The sequence below is a fragment of the Carassius gibelio genome, chromosome B11 (assembly GCF_023724105.1).
Source record: "Carassius gibelio isolate Cgi1373 ecotype wild population from Czech Republic chromosome B11, carGib1.2-hapl.c, whole genome shotgun sequence".
NCBI lineage: Eukaryota > Metazoa > Chordata > Actinopteri > Cypriniformes > Cyprinidae > Carassius > Carassius gibelio.
In genome coordinates this window covers 24027780-24044502 of record NC_068406.1, presented here as the reverse complement: position 1 = coordinate 24044502, position 16723 = coordinate 24027780, and the positions used below count along the sequence as shown (strand labels likewise).

General features: G+C 37.9%; 1 protein-coding gene across 1 annotated transcript; it reads left to right on the top strand.

Annotated features, from left to right (window-relative positions):
- Positions 1-393: 393 nt before the first annotated feature.
- Positions 394-7245, top strand: LOC127968354 (ras-related protein Ral-B). Its single transcript, XM_052569518.1, has 5 exons — positions 394-531; positions 1233-1378; positions 4621-4829; positions 6192-6369; positions 6451-7245. The coding sequence occupies exons 2-5, from the start codon at positions 1265-1267 to the stop codon at positions 6568-6570; spliced, it is 621 nt and encodes a 206-aa protein (XP_052425478.1). The 5' UTR covers positions 394-531; positions 1233-1264; the 3' UTR covers positions 6571-7245.
- The last annotated feature ends 9478 nt before the right edge of the window (positions 7246-16723 follow it).

Here is a 16723-nt window from a genome sequence, read left to right as displayed (position 1 = left end):
TAGTTTCTCTATCTCTTAAAAAAACACTTAATAAGACTTTTTTTGACATCTAGTTATTTTTAAATATAGAAAATATAAAAAAAGGTATATAAATAAGACCAAAGTTACATTTTCTTTTAGTTTTATTTCAATAAATATTTTTGTGCTTTAGAACTGCATGTCCAATTACTGATGAAGTTGAAAGTTGTGAAACAGCGCTCCCACTTGCCGAAATAATATTTCACACAAAATAGACCCTGCGTAGTATTTACATTTATAAAATATAAATGTAACAACAACAAAAATAAATAAATAAATAAATAAAAATTTAGACACAAATTGTGTAAATATTTTATGTCTAATTACTTTGATACCGTTAATAAAAGTAAACGCGACGCATGGTGTGATGCGTCATATCCTTGTGATTTGAATATCCGGTGGGCGGGACTTCGCTGTACTGGAGTAGTGGATCTGATCCCGGTTGACAGAATTATGTTTTAATCGTTCGTACGTGCAAATATAGCCCAAGAGTACTGACAGATCAAACCTACGGTGAGTGGTCTATTAAAGTTCATGTTGTTTGGATCAGTTTGAAAAAGTTTAATCGGCTTGCGTAGACAACAACTTTGCAGTTTTGAGGTATTTCCTTGGGTGAAGCACCCCTATGTCTTTGTGGAGAAACTATGTGATTGACTGTCACGACAGCCAATGAGAGCACGAGTTGAGGAGGCCCGCCTCATCGTTTGTCTGCTCAACCAATCAAAATCTGGAAGAAGCGGGCTCTTGACTAAACAATGAGGAAGGGGTGGTGTCTCCGCGCGAATGAAAAAGTGGAAAGAATAGCTTTTGTCATTTTTTAAACAACTCGCTTTTTTGTGATATATTATTGTTTTCTGTTTCTTAATGATTATCAATATTCGCTGAAGATGTTTCCATTGCGAAGTAAAATTCAGTGACTAAAGTTGTGCAATGGTACTTTTACTACGTACCATCATAGTCAATGATTGCTATACTCGTAAACAGTAGCATACTGAGAACGTGCTATTTCAGCACTAAAAAATATAACCTTGTACTATAATGTATAAATTCACTTTACAATTGTGAAGATTGGATAAAAGTGTCTGCTAAATGACTAAATGTAATTTTGAGGAGTGCGTCACTGGATATGTTGTATGTAGGCTATCAATAATATCAATTATTTCATATGCATATATGTTTTTTTTATTAATAATTTTTCTTTTGCATGTTTGCAGTCTGGTTCTGCTTCTTCTAGAAGACTAAAGTCATGGCAGCTAATAAGAGCAAAACCCAGAGTTCGCTGGTTCTGCACAAGGTGATCATGGTGGGCAGCGGCGGCGTGGGGAAATCAGCTCTGACGCTGCAGTTCATGTATGACGAGGTGAGCTCAACACACTCTCACCGACACACATGCTCCTGCAGAATTCATACTCTTTATTTAAAGGGGTCCTATTATGCTTTTTCTCTTTTCAAACTTTAGTTAGTCTGAAATGTTGCTGTTTGAGCATAAAAAAGATCTGCAAAGGTACAAAGCTCAAAGTCCAATTCAAAAGGAGATATTTTGTTTAACAGAAATCACTTTTTAAAAACTACAATGAACGACTCGTTTGGAATACAAAAAAATATTTTCCGGGATTTGTCACATCACAAATAGGAAGAATGGGACGAGACCTTGTTGAGGTGTATTAGGGAAGGCAGCGAGTGTTATCACTATGTTGGAGACACGCTAGCGTTCCCAAGGCAGACAAATTTAGAGTGGTTACAGTCATCCGGGTTTAAATCACACTCAAATTGATCTGATTTTGATGCAATATTTGCAATCGCAACACATACACACTGGCCCAGCTCACCAATCACAACACACTCACACTGGCCCAGCTCACCAATCACAACACACTCACACTGGCCCAGCTCACCAATCACAACACACACACACTGACCCAGCTCACCAATCACAACACACACACACTGGCCCAGCTCACCAATCACAACACACACACACTGACCCAGCTCACCAATCACAACACACACACACTGACCCAGCTCACCAATCACAACACACTCACACTGGCCCAGCTCACCAATCACAACACACACACACTGGCCCAGCTCACCAATCACAACACACTCACACTGGCCCAGCTCACCAATCACAACACACACACACTGACCCAGCTCACCAATCACAACACACACTGGCCCAGCTCACCAATCGCAACACACACAAACTGGCCCAGCTCACCAATCGCAACACACACACACTGACCCAGCTCACCAATCACAACACACACACACTGACCCAGCTCACCAATCACAACACACACACACTGACCCAGCTCACCAATCACAACACACACACACTGACCCAGCTCACCAATCACAACACACACACACTGACCCAGCTCACCAATCACAACACACTCACACTGACCCAGCTCACCAATCACAACACACACACACACTGACCCAGCTCACCAATCACAACACACACACACTGGCCCAGCTCACCAATCACAACACACTCACACTGGCCCAGCTCACCAATCACAACACACACACACTGACCCAGCTCACCAATCACAACACACACACACTGACCCAGCTCACCAATCACAACACACACACACACTGACCCAGCTCACCAATCACAACACACACACACTGACCCAGCTCACCAATCGCAACACACACACACACTGGCCCAGCTCACCAATCGCAACACACACACACTGACCCAGCTCACCAATCACAACACACACTGGCCCAGCTCACCAATCACAACACACTCACACTGACCCAGCTCACCAATCACAACACACACACACACTGACCCAGCTCACCAATCACAACACACACACACTGGCCCAGCTCACCAATCACAACACACACACACTGACCCAGCTCACCAATCACAACACACACACACACTGACCCAGCTCGCCAATCACAACACACTCACACTGACCCAGCTCACCAATCACAACACACACACACACTGGCCCAGCTCACCAATCACAACACACACACACTGACCCAGCTCACCAATCACAACACACACACACACTGACCCAGCTCACCAATCACAACACACACACACACTGACCCAGCTCACCAATCACAACACACACACACTGACCGAGCTCACCAATCACAACATACACACACTGACCCAGCTCACCAATCGCAACACACACACACTGACCCAGCTCACCAATCGCAACACACACACACTGACCCAGCTCACCAATCGCAACACACACACACTGACCCAGCTCACCAATCGCAACACACACACACTGACCCAGCTCACCAATCGCAACACACACACACTGACCCAGCTCACCAATCGCAACACACACACACTGACCCAGCTCACCAATCACAACACACACACACTGACCCAGCTCACCAATCACAACACACACACACTGACCCAGCTCACCAATCACAACACACACACACTGACCCAGCTCACCAATCGCAACACACACACACACTGACCCAGCTCACCAATCGCAACACACACACACTGACCCAGCTCACCAATCACAACACACACACACTGACCCAGCTCACCAATCACAACACACACACACTGACCCAGCTCACCAATCACAACACACACACACTGACCCAGCTCACCAATCACAACACACACACACTGACCCAGCTCACCAATCACAACACACACACACTGACCCAGCTCACCAATCACAACACACACACACTGACCCAGCTCACCAATCGCAACACACACACACACTGGCCCAGCTCACCAATCACAACACACACACACTGACCCAGCTCACCAATCACAACACACACTGGCCCAGCTCACCAGTCACAACACACACACACTGACCCAGCTCACCAATCACAACACACTCACACTGACCCAGCTCACCAATCACAACACACACACACACTGACCCAGCTCACCAATCACAACACACACACACTGGCCCAGCTCACCAATCACAACACACACACACTGACCCAGCTCAACAGTCGCTGCACATTTCGTGTTTCAGAGGGCGGGTCTTCATTTGATACAGGAACTATTTGAGCCGTTCATGCCACACTGGGGAGAGAGGTGTTGTAATAATGTCAAATATATGGAAAATAATGTGTTTTTCAAACTAGTATGAGAGCTTTTTCTAGAAACACCCCCTAAACAAAACCATCAAGACTTTGTAAAAGAGAATAATAGAGCCTCTTTAAGCTACAGGAATAGTTCTTTCAAAATATCTTCACTTACACACCTGTCACAACTTTCTGTATTCCAAGTACTGTTCTTTTTTATGTATTATTATAGTTTTAACTCATTTTTTTATTTATTATTTTAAAGTTTTAGCAATTTTGTTTGCGCTGTTGACTTGTTGAATATATATATATATATTTCTGTTGCGCCCCATTTATTTTATTTCAGTTAACCTCACTGCTAAAATGACCAAAACTTAAACTGAAATAAAATAAATCAAATTCTACCTATATTTGCAATCTAATGTTTACATTTTATTTTATATAACCATTATTGTTAATAAATAATATGACGTTTAAAAGTGTTGGTTTTAGTTAACAATAACAGCACTGATCCTGTAACTAATGCTTTGCTCGGCTCAGTTTGTGGAGGACTATGAGCCCACCAAAGCAGACAGTTACCGGAAGAAGGTGGTGCTGGATGGAGAGGAGGTGCAGATTGATATTTTGGATACGGCGGGGCAGGAAGACTACGCTGCCATCAGGGACAACTACTTCCGCAGCGGAGAGGGTTTCCTTCTGGTTTTCTCCATCACAGAGCCCGAGTCCTTCAGCGCCTCGTCAGACTTCAGGTCAGATCTTCACGAGGTTACTGCACTGTATGTTCTCAGAATGATGTTATCATTACAGCCCAAAACTAAACTCTGAAGCTCCCAGATACAGACCCAGTGTTGAGACAAAACCAGCTTTAAAATGAGTGAAAACTGAGATTATATTTCTTTCTTTAACTCTTTCCTCTTACAACTGGTATTTTATTTATGAGTCAAAATGGGGAGAAACCTCAATATATGAGAGGATTTTTCAAAAGTGTTATTTCTAGATCTGGAGAAGTCTTAGAAATTAATTAAATCGTAAATTATAAGTAAACAAATAGACAATGACCGGAAAACATAAATAAATGAGAGAATTCCAAAAGTGTGATTTCTAAACCAGGAAAAGTCATGGAAATTCTTAAAATCTTAAACTACAACAAAACAAATATTGGTGATTTTTATAATGAATAATTTTCTAGTTGTGTTAAGAACTAAAGTATTAAAACTTTGTAATGAAATACGAGTGGAAAAATAATTAAATATTTTAATATTTAAAAGTCCTTTTATATTTTATCTTTATTGCCACTCGTTGAAAACGTTGAAAATGAACAGCTTTGCCGTTACAGAAATATTTTGTTGGATATAAAAGGGAATTTTAAATGTCTGATTTCAAGTCATGCCCATTAATAAAATCATAAAAAAATATATATATATTTATGAACAACTTACAATTAACATTCAGATTCTAGTTATGTCAAGCTCAAACATGTTTTATTGGCTAGAAAAAGCTATTTGTGAGCAAATTAATAAAAAAATAAAAAAATAAATAATCACAAATATCTAGAAATGTCATAGATTCATTGGTAATAAAAAGTGAAACTCTTATCGTTCTTGGAGTTGTTTACTATATTGTGTATACTGCCACTCGTAGTTTCTGAAAAATACAAAAATAAATGATTAGCTTTTTTTATATATATATATATATATATATATAATTTATGAATACAAATAGAAATCTTTATAAATATATTTATTGCCATTTCTTATCAATTTAATGCAAGTACTCACCCCAAACATTAGAATGGAAGTGTATAACGGTTTACACAAAAAATAAATAAATACAAACTATTATTCAACATTTATAATAATCAGAAAAGTTTCTTGAGCAGTAAATCAGAATATTAAACCGATTTCTGAAGATCATGTGACACTGAAGACTGAAGTAATGATGCAGAAAATACAGCTGCGCATCACCGATATAAATTACATTTGAAAAGATATTCACATAGAAAACAGTTATTTTAAATTGCAATAATTTAACACAATTTTTCTGTATTTTTAATCAAGTAAGTGCAGCCTTACGAGTTGTAATTATTGTGTTTGTGCTGCTGGTCCACACAGGGAGCAGATCCTGAGAGTGAAAGCGGAGGATGATAAAATCCCTCTGTTATTGGTGGGGAATAAGTCTGATTTGGAGGACAGGAGACAGGTTTCTGCGGACGAGGCACGAACCAAAGCGGACGAGTGGTCCGTCCAGTATGTAGAAACATCAGCCAAAACCAGAGCCAATGTGGATAAGGTTTGTGCATTAAATATCCTGATGCTTTCAGAATGCATGCTCTCGCCATATTTACTCTATAGTGTGTTTTGTTCTTCACAGGTCTTCTTTGATCTGATGAGGGAGGTGCGGGCGAAGAAGATGTCCGAGAACAAGGAGAAGAACGGGAAGAAGAGCGGCAAGAATAAGAAGAGTTTGAAAGAGAGATGCACGCTGCTTTGATTCCCACCTCAAGCTTTCCTGTGCTGGACTGAGCCCTTCTTCTGATGATGATGAGGAGACCAGATCTTCCTCCTGCAGGGTTTTTCTTGCCAAATACAATCAAACCAAATCACTTCTTATGGGTTTTCAATGTTGCCGTAAAATCAAATCAGTAGCGAAACTCTAATCTGTGAAATGTGTATGCTTTATAAAAGTACTTTCCAAAAGTATTTACTTTTTTTTCTTTTTTACTTTTAAACACTAGGAATTGTCATTATGCTGCATATCTGGGCCTCATTCGTGATATAGGTATAGAATCCATTTTTAAGTAAATTGTTGCATTGAATTAAATCTGATAATTTGCAACAAACTATTTAGAAATGAATTCATGAATTTCTTTTTTCACTATGTTTCACATACATGTATATCTTTTTATGCTAAATACTCTATCTGTCTTTCCCTAAGGAATAGGGCAACAGACATATGCAATGTTTTTTTTTTTTTATGCATTATCGTGAAGCTGAGGAAGGTGAATGTGTTCACTGATTTCACTATGCAAGCTCACCGAGTGTGTGGCTTTTATTATGACATAAACACACAATTGAAATTATGATATTTTTGTAATCCAACCACTTTATTGATTTCTCTGCCTGGGGATTAAAGACCAAATAAACCTTCTCTGAATTTGTTATGAAATCTCTGGGACTCCATTCCTGTTGCGTTACCTGTTTTGTGTGTCAGTGCTAGAGAGTTTCAAGGAGAAAACGCTTGCACTTTTGCATTACACTCTTGTTTCTGAGTTTGATGACCTCCGGAGTTTTGACAAAGGACGGCAGGAGGCCCATAAGAGTTTATGAGAGCAGTAAAATGTGTCCGGAGGTAATCTGTCACCTTGACTTTGAATGTGAGAAACCGTCTATTCAGCATTTAACACCCCACTGTAAAGACACTTGTGATGGGCGTCACTTACACATGCACAAGTCTGAGGATGCTTTCACATTCAAGGATGCAAGCAAGCTGGACGACAGGCTCCAAAAAAATCAATACATCTAAACAACAATATTAATCTAGGAATTCCAGAGTTATTCTATGCAAATTTTTTGTGTTTTGAAATATGAAATAATTAAAAAAATAAGGAATAGTTTTTAATAAATTGTTGCCCTTTGTAATGACAAAATACAACTTCGTTTTTACTTATTATATATAATGTGAAGACTTCCAAATCTTTAGTTTAAGCAAAAATAATATAAGTAGAGAATAATAAAATACTGTGTAGTAGGTAAATGTTTTTAATTTTGCCTAATACATAGTCGTGTAGCATATACTGATTTTATCAAACTGCAGTTCCGCTCTCGGCCAGCAGAGGTCAGTGTGAGTTCAGCTCACCAGCAGAAACGCTCCAACGGAAACCGCGTTTGAATCACGTTATCAATTTCCTCCCGCCAAAATCTTAAGTGGGACGGTTGCTGTGTTTATTTCCAGCTGAGGTAAATCTGACGGTGACGATTGGATGTACATATAAGGTAAGTGCAGGGTTATGAATATTATGGGGTTTATTCAAATCGTTTTGATAAATAACCATGAATTTACACTTTAATGTGTAACTTAGTTGACATGAAATTCTTAAAAAGTCAACTACAGACTTTAATTTCTACTTTTTCATCAATGTAATTCGGTGCTTGACATGTGTTATGCTAATGTGCTATCTATCTATCTATCTATCTATCTATCTATCTATCTATCTATCTATCTATCTATCTGTCTGTCTGTCTGTCTATCTATCTGTCTAGACTTGCACACATCTAAAAATATGTTTGGTGCAAAGAGAATTATGAAAAGGTGTAGAAATGTTTAATTTATGTTCAGAATTGAGAAAAAAATATATTTCTCAAGATTAATTGAAGCCTATGTTTCACAAGGCAAATGTTTTTCACTTAAAATGTTATACAAAGTGCATTTAATTCAGACTATATCTATCTATTGATTGTTTTTTGTTTGTTACATCTATTAATCTGTGGTTCTATCTTTAATATTTCTATCATTCTGTATAATGCTGTGTCTATCCATGGTTCTATTATTCTATCTATCATTCTCTATAACATTCCCTATAATATTTTATCTATCTCTCTGTCAGTCTGTATATCAGTCTTATTTATCAGTCCATCTATGAATTGCTGTCTATATCTTTCCTTTTGTGCTTTGTCTCAGTCCTCTCCTTCCTTCTCTCTTGCTGTTGCTTTGGGCCTTTTCTCTTTAAGAGTCTAATCTCTCTTGTCTCTGTTGTAAATGATACATCAAAAAATGAATAAATAAATAACACTTCGGTAAATCTTCAATGCTTAAACATCTTCGAAAAGCAGTTTTTATGAGCAAATCAGGGTACTTTGTTGTTTGTGATTGTTCCATAAGTGTCCAGCAGAGGGCAGGCGTGTGATGGACTGATCCACACTTGTCTTGTACCTTCTGGAACTTCCAGTCGATTCTTCAGCTTCTGCATCGAGGATGTGATGTCAAAGCACATGAACAGAAGCACCAGCTTATATAGAGATTCAAATCATCTCAAGGTGTAGACTAGCTTATGTTTAGTACCAACTAATCAACAGCTGAAAGACTGATTAGTTCCAGCATATCCAAAGCCACATTACTGGCACACTCACTGCAAGAGCATTCAAACAAAGATTTCTGGAGAAAACAAACAACACAGACATCAGCCAATCAGAAAATGATGTTGGCAGTGATGTCACTCACTTTGAAGTACTCTTGCAGACTCCCAACGAGGCATCCTTGAGGATTGATGACCAGCGAAAGGTCATTTAAATCCTCTCTGAAGCTCACTTGGAAGCCACAGCTGAAACAACAGAAGAACATGAGTCTGGAACCAGTGCAGGTGTGGACATGTGATGATAATCTGTGTAAAAATCAAGCTCCTCTGGCTCCTCCCAGTGTCCTATTGCCATTTGCAGAAACTCCATCGCTCCCGGTAAGAAACAACCAATCAGAGCTGCGGTCCGTAACTTTGTTTGTGTTCAAAATGTAGAAAAATGTATATAATAAGCGAGTACACCATGAATCCATTTTCCAAACCGTGTTTTTAGCTTGTCCTGAATCACTAGGGTGCACCTATAATAAGTGTTTATATTCGGACTATTTTAGATTGCTTCGGGGGTACCGCGGCGGAGTAACCCAGCACCTTTGTGATTCTTCATAGACATAAACAGAGAGAAGTAGTTCCGGCTACGATGTTCTTCCGCAAGACGCAAGCAGTTCTGTTTATTAACCGCTAGAGCGTCAAAAGTTACCTACCGCAGCTTTAAAGCGAATAAACTGTGATAACGTGAGAAATGTTGAAGGCGTCTGAATACATTTTGTTTTGACTGCAACAGTGCTTTAAGTGTCCCAAAAGAGGGAGGGTCTGGCTGCAGACATGATGCACTCTCAGACACACGCATGCACACTGTTTAAAGCGCATGAACAGGCCACTCAACGTGATACATAGGATTTAACGGTCGTACAGAAATTATTGTAGGTATATTTATTTTATTTAGGACTACTCCGATCACGATCGGCCGATCGTTAATGCGCATCTCGTCAGTAAAGCCGGTTCTCTAATCAGCGGTAAATTCCCTCAGGTGCGTGATTTCACATAGAGCAGCTGTTACTACACAGAACCGTTGTTAATAGAGAAGATGCACAAATAAATGCTGAAAATGAATGTGGATTTGCGCATCTTCTCCGTTAACATCGGCTCTGTGTAGTAAGAGCTGCTCTATGTGAAATCACACACCTGAGGGAATTTATTAGGCAATCAGGTAACGATTTGAACGAGGGGGGTAATAATTTGGCAGGGGGTCAAAATTGGGTACAACACCGGTACTCTATTATAGCCAATTATTATTATTTTTTTTTATTTTTTTGATGACTCCCCTCATCCCCTGAGGTAACAACAACTATATTGAAGGGGTTTTATATACAGCACCCAACAGGCGACCTTAAAAATAAATCATTTTATTAGTTTGTGGATTTGCTTGGGCTAGAAAGAACTACTGAACATAAATAAAATGTGCAAAAGGATTTAAAAAAAATACCTTTAGAAAGAGCTGCTGCATTACTTCATTAGCTTGCTTCTGAGTGTACGCGTTTCACACACTCTCTCCGGTCACGTTGAGTTGTTGACACTGACAGCAGCAAAAGCGACGCATGTGCTTTTCACTTGTAAAACTCAAGGGTGTATGGGTAATGTAGTCTCTGCTCTCGGTGCGACGAATTAGGAAGCGTGCATTGTAAAGGGCGCTCTGAAAAGTGTTAGCGCAGGCAAAGGATTAAAACCTCTATTAGATGTCCAAATGAACGTACCGGTACGCTAAAAGCACATTCTAGGCGCACGGAGAGGTGGTGGTACGCTCAAGAGCTATATTTGGAAGTGGTGGTACTGAGTACGGGTGCGTACCGGCCCACTTAAAGCACTGACTTTACATTCGATCCAGCATTTGGATTAAAATGACTATGATAGTGTATTGCATGCAATCGAATTATAAGAGTTTTTTAAAAAGTTTACATACACATCAACATACACCTCAACAATTTTTTTTAAATGTACATTTTATGAATGAAAATTTGGCAAGAAATTAATAACACATTTAAAGAGAGAAGGGTCTAGATTGAAGGAGTAACCAAAAAAATAAAATAAATAAATGATTGTTTCTTCAGACTGAAGTCAAAAGGATTGACCAATTGAGGGAAGTACTGTTTTTAGGTATGGGTAATTTTAATAGACTTCAAGTTTATTAGAATGATGATGACATCACTGAATCAAGGATGAACTGCCTTGGACTAAAATATTAACTCTTTACCATTGTCCTCGTTTTAGAGCTGCTTTACAGCAGAATTTATTTTTGTTTCCATTAATAACTGTTTAATATTATTTAAACTTATTCCTGTTTAAAGCTGCTTAAGTGGAAAAAAGTGGAGTTGTTCAGCCAGTGTCCCCACACAGGAATTTTGGTCAGATTTTTATTTATGCTTATCTGATCTAATTTTGTAAATTACATTTCTTTCGGTTGATGCTGATGTAGCACACACATGCGCTGTGCTTTGTTTACTTTCTGAGCAAAGCATGCCAGTGCGCCATGATACTCATGATACTCAATGCATGTGATACTCATGAATCACTGATGCCACATGGACTATTTTGTCTATTTTCTTGGTACCTTTCTGGACTTTTGCTGTCCGTGGAGGGTCAGAAAGCTTTTGGATTTCTCACGTTTAGTATGTTTATTCATTTGTTCATATACTCTTTTAAAAATATTATTTTACCCTGCTCTCGCAACTTAAAAATTTCATTATTTTTTTATTTCACTAGTACTAATATATTTTATTTTCCAATATGTATAAGTGAATTTGATTTCTGATCTGTTGTGTCTGAAGAAAATTTATTTCATGGTGTTTTGATGTATCTATCAATTATTCAGTCGATACCTTTACGTTTGTGTTGAAAAATTTTAAGAATTTTATATTTGCATATATTTTCTTATTCAGATCTTAAGTTATGTAAAAAAATATATTTTGTAGATCTCTTTTAAAAAATTAAGAAGACTGATTAAAATAATAATAAAATATTTCTTAAATAAACCCATAAATTCACAGACTGATGGTACTCCACTTGTCATTTGTTTCTCACTCATGTCATGCTACAAATAAAGTTTATTACTCATTTTTATTTCATAAGAATCCAGGAAGTTATTTTGATTTTTATATTAATAGACATTTTAAGGTTGGTGTGAGGTTTGTGGAGAATTTTCCTCATTTGTGTTGATGTGGGTTTTTCTGTGAGTTCCTCATGTTACTTCTAACCAGTCTTCAGTCTTCTTGAGAAAACATTCGCTTCCACATCAAAGAATCATTGCAGACAAATACAAACACCAGACTGTATTAATTCATAATACTGAGTGAATCTGACATGAAACCCAAACATTCTCTGATTGTGCTATTTCTGCTGAATCTGAAAGGTAGGATTCATCCAGTCAATCATTTGTTAATCTTTCTTGTAAAAACCTTCAGTGCTACAAAACTGTGACTCTAACTTAATTTGGCAGAAAATTATTATCTGGAAATTTTACATTTTCACACATTCATACACATTCTGCCTCCCATTCTGATTAGTGTTTCAGGTTTATTTGCTCAGAATGACACCGTGCTTTTTGACTCTGGATCAGTTTGTGCTCCTGCAGGATCAGCTGTTTCTGATGTCCAAATGTTTATATACTGGATGGATATTTCAGTCATTGAAACTCAGAAGAAATAATACTGAAACTCTAGTGGATCCTAGAAAGGACTCCCGATAGAGATATAGAATTTATAAATATTTAGTAGACTGGTGTTACCTACACATTCGTAGTCTAAAAGAGAAGGATACACCAGATTTACCTCAAAGAGTCCATCAGAATTCACTGTACATGTCACAGGTAAATGTTACTTTACCCCTTGATTCATTTTCATTTGGTATGCATCTTTCATTTACATTCTAGAGAGAGATAGATCTGATATATAGACTGATGTGTGTTTTATTAGATCTTCAGGTGTGTGTGGACTCAGATGTTTCGTATGAGAGCGCTGGAATCATAGCGGTCGTCTTTCCTGATTCCTGTCGTTCCGCTGCTGGTTTGTGCAGCTTTGTGGTTGATGTGAGTCTGTGATCTGGTGATCTCTTCATTTTCAACTCCGCTGCGGTAATGTTTACCATTGTTCAGCAAATTTTTTACAGTAGAAATCCGGTCATTTCGAAATGAAATCCACACTATTGGGAATTTTGCCACGCAGATTTCACTCTGTTAAGTTGGTCACACAAATTAGCTGATGACTTTCAGAAAACACGATCATGATTCTTCATGGCCGATAACGATTTTTTTACAAGCAAACTGGCCGATTCCGAAACCGATTTCCATTTTTTTTATATATATAATCTTTTAAGCAACAAACGAGTAAGAAGCAAAGTGTGCATAAACAAGATGTTTATTTGGTATTTAATATTCCAAACTGGCTTTTGGCTATTGAAAACAATAACCGTAACCATCTGAAATTAATGGCTTTTTAAAAGTGTATGCAAGTTTTAATTTACAAAAAAAAAAAAAAAAAACATTTCAGTTTTGTCACCGTTTAGTCGGTTTCGTTTCTCATCCAGCACGTGAGAAGTTGATCTGAACATCTCTTCACGGTCTACTCGTGTTCAGGGCGCGGACCTGTACAGTATACGCTCGCGCAGCTTTAGTGCGCAGGAAAGGGACTCTTATTTGTGTGCCAGTACACTAACGGCTGTTCGCTTCCTGCTATCTGTGCCTCAGACATGAAACTCTGCATTTCCAGTGCTGATCAGCTGCCCGTTTCCTGCGCATAGATTTCGAAATACTTCCACACAAATGACATGATAGTGAACGATTACAATGTAGTCTTTGTGCACGCGAGCGCACTTCGGAAAAATCGGCCGAAAAAAGACCCCACGGAATGTCTATTCCACTTTACGCAAACATACTACAACTCTTGCGTATTTGCCGGGTTACTATACGTACAATCAGAACTAGCGTGCGCAAGAAGCGTGACTGGATGTACGGCAAGTCAAATAGTTCAAAATACCGTCCTAAATCTTAAAATTGAAAATAGAGAGGGTTTTCAACTTGAAATGTAAAAACATAAGACAAAAATAACGGAACAACTGCAAGATGAAAAAAAAAAAAAAAAAAAGAACATAAACGGGAGTGTGAGAATCATTTTACTATGCTGCAGTGTATCAAGAAATTTGTCCCTTTTTTCTTTCCTTACATCCAGGTGTGTTTGGTGTATTTTCATGCGGGAATGTTGCCAAAATCCGCAGAATTTAGGCTACTTTGGGAAAATGTTTAATTAACTATTTGGTTGGGTTTATTACACGGACCTGGCAACCCGAGGGGAAACAGACATTCCGAGGGGAACTGAATCGACTGCTACACCGGTCAACCAGTGCATCCCTTATATATATATATATATATATATATATATTCTTTGTGGGCGGTGCCCCAACATACAGTGCTGTTGCATTACAGGTTTCCCTGATCTGAAAATACCAAAACTAAACCTTTAAAAAATATATATATATATATTCAGGGACGGACTGGGAATAAAAAACGGCCCTGGACTTTGACTAAACCTGGCCCAAAGTAATCGGCGTGCGGAAACTAGACGACAATCTGTCTGCGCCATCTTTGTGTACTGTTGATTTAAACACTCAACTTAAGCACTCTCTGTACTGTCAGGTATTTTGTCTTCTTCTGATGGTGGTTTGACAAAAAAAAAAATCTGACTTGGGGCGCTTAAAAGTAATTTAAAGTTGAGTTGGAGTGAGTGTCTTTCTCTGCTCTTGGTCTAAGCTCAACCATGAATAAACTAATTATGAAATGGATTAAAAAAAAAACAAAAAAAAAAACAGGTTTTATTCCAAGATAGCATGGAATAGATTATATAATATGCTGTTATGACATCAGAGCGGGCTCGCGAATCATTTGAGTTCGATCGGGACTTCATTTTTTTTTTTTTTTTTATGTTGCTGAAATGTTCTCTGTCTCTATTTTTCTTATATTTTGTTATTTGAAAATTATTGTTGTGAATCAGATCGCGACATCAGAGCGGGTCTGCGAATCATTTGAGTCATATGAGTCAGATCGGGACTTCAGAGCGGGTTCGCGAATCATTTGAGTCAGATCGCGACTTCAGAGCGGGTCCGCGAATCATTTGAGTCATATCGCGACTTCAGAACGGGTTCGCGAATCATTCGAGTCAGATCGGGACTTCAGAGCGGGTTCGCGAATCATTTGAGTCAGATCGGGACTTCAGAGCGGGTTCGCGAATCATTCGAGTCAGATCGGGACTTCAGAGCGGGTCCGCGAATCATTTGAGTCATATGAATCTTTCTTTTACTGTTTATAATTCAAAGTTTACGTTTCTGAGAATGCGTTCACGTGTGTTCGACTGGAATGTTAAAAGAGGTTTTCTTTTTATCATGTCTTTATTAATCTTAATTGACTTACCCAGTTGTCTTATAAACACAAAGATATTTGGAAGAATGTTTGTAACCAAGCAGATCTCACAATCTCACAAATCATTAACTGCCATTGTGGGAAAAATTATCATGATCGTTAAGATTACGAGATCTGCTTAGTTACAAACATTCTTCCAAATATCTTTGTGTCAAGCAGAACATAGAAATTATACAGGTTTGTAGTAACACGAGGGTGAGAAAATTATGACACTTTTAATTTTTGGGTGAACTATCCCACATATAACACATTACAGCTGTTTGGCTCATTTCTTGTGTAACCTCCACCCTCAGCTCTTCTTGGAGAGTGCTTCAGGTGTTCTGCCATCGCTGCATTCACTTCACTTGAAGGGAAGAGAATGTATTTATTTTTAAAATAAAAAAAATAAAAAGATAAATGACTTGCACTTATTTTCAAAATATCTTTATGGTCTACAGCAAAAAAAAAAAAAACTTGGAACAAGATGAATGAATCATGAATGAAACATTAAAAAAAAGGAATCAACATGCATTAGATTTAATTTTTATTGTATAAAAGATTGTGTGCTTTAATGTGATGATGCCCTTGAGAAAGACCCTTAACTAGGTGTGTAACTGTGAGCAAGTGAACAGGACATTTCTGATAAGACAGGTGGGCTGTGATGTCCCCTGAATAATTAAAGCGTACCAATAAAAATTACATCAATATAAGTAACTTTTAGCCTTCTAACGTTAGCTCATTTTAGCCTTACTCAGTGAATTTCAGTTGACAACGTGGGCATCATTCCTCTCGGTTCCTTCTTGTCAAACTATTAAAACTCAAGCACGTTAATCAAATAATACAAAATGTACTTACCCAACAGTAGATTTTATATAATATAGCTACTTAATAATCTTAATTAATTTATGCAGTAATTAATCTTACTGCACAAATAATAATACCACATCTAAATGAAAATACACCATTACAAATGTAACTTCTGTATTCAAAATCTTCAAAGTTTGGAAGCATTAACTGTAACGTTACCAACATTTTTATAAGTAAAAGCACAAAATATTTCTTAATATTAGCTACTGCAAGTGGCATTTTCCAGCTAAAATGTTGAAGTTTAGCTGTTTTAACTGTAATCATTA

Bases quoted from the DNA above. Each gene is read 5' to 3' on its own strand.
- LOC127968354 (XM_052569518.1), top strand. From the start codon at position 1,265: ATGGCAGCTAATAAGAGCAAAACCCAGAGTTCGCTGGTTCTGCACAAG. The intron at 4,830-6,191 runs GTCAGATCTTCA...TGGTCCACACAG, and splicing joins AGCGCCTCGTCAGACTTCAG to GGAGCAGATCCTGAGAGTGA. The intron at 6,370-6,450 runs GTTTGTGCATTA...TGTTCTTCACAG, and splicing joins CCAGAGCCAATGTGGATAAG to GTCTTCTTTGATCTGATGAG.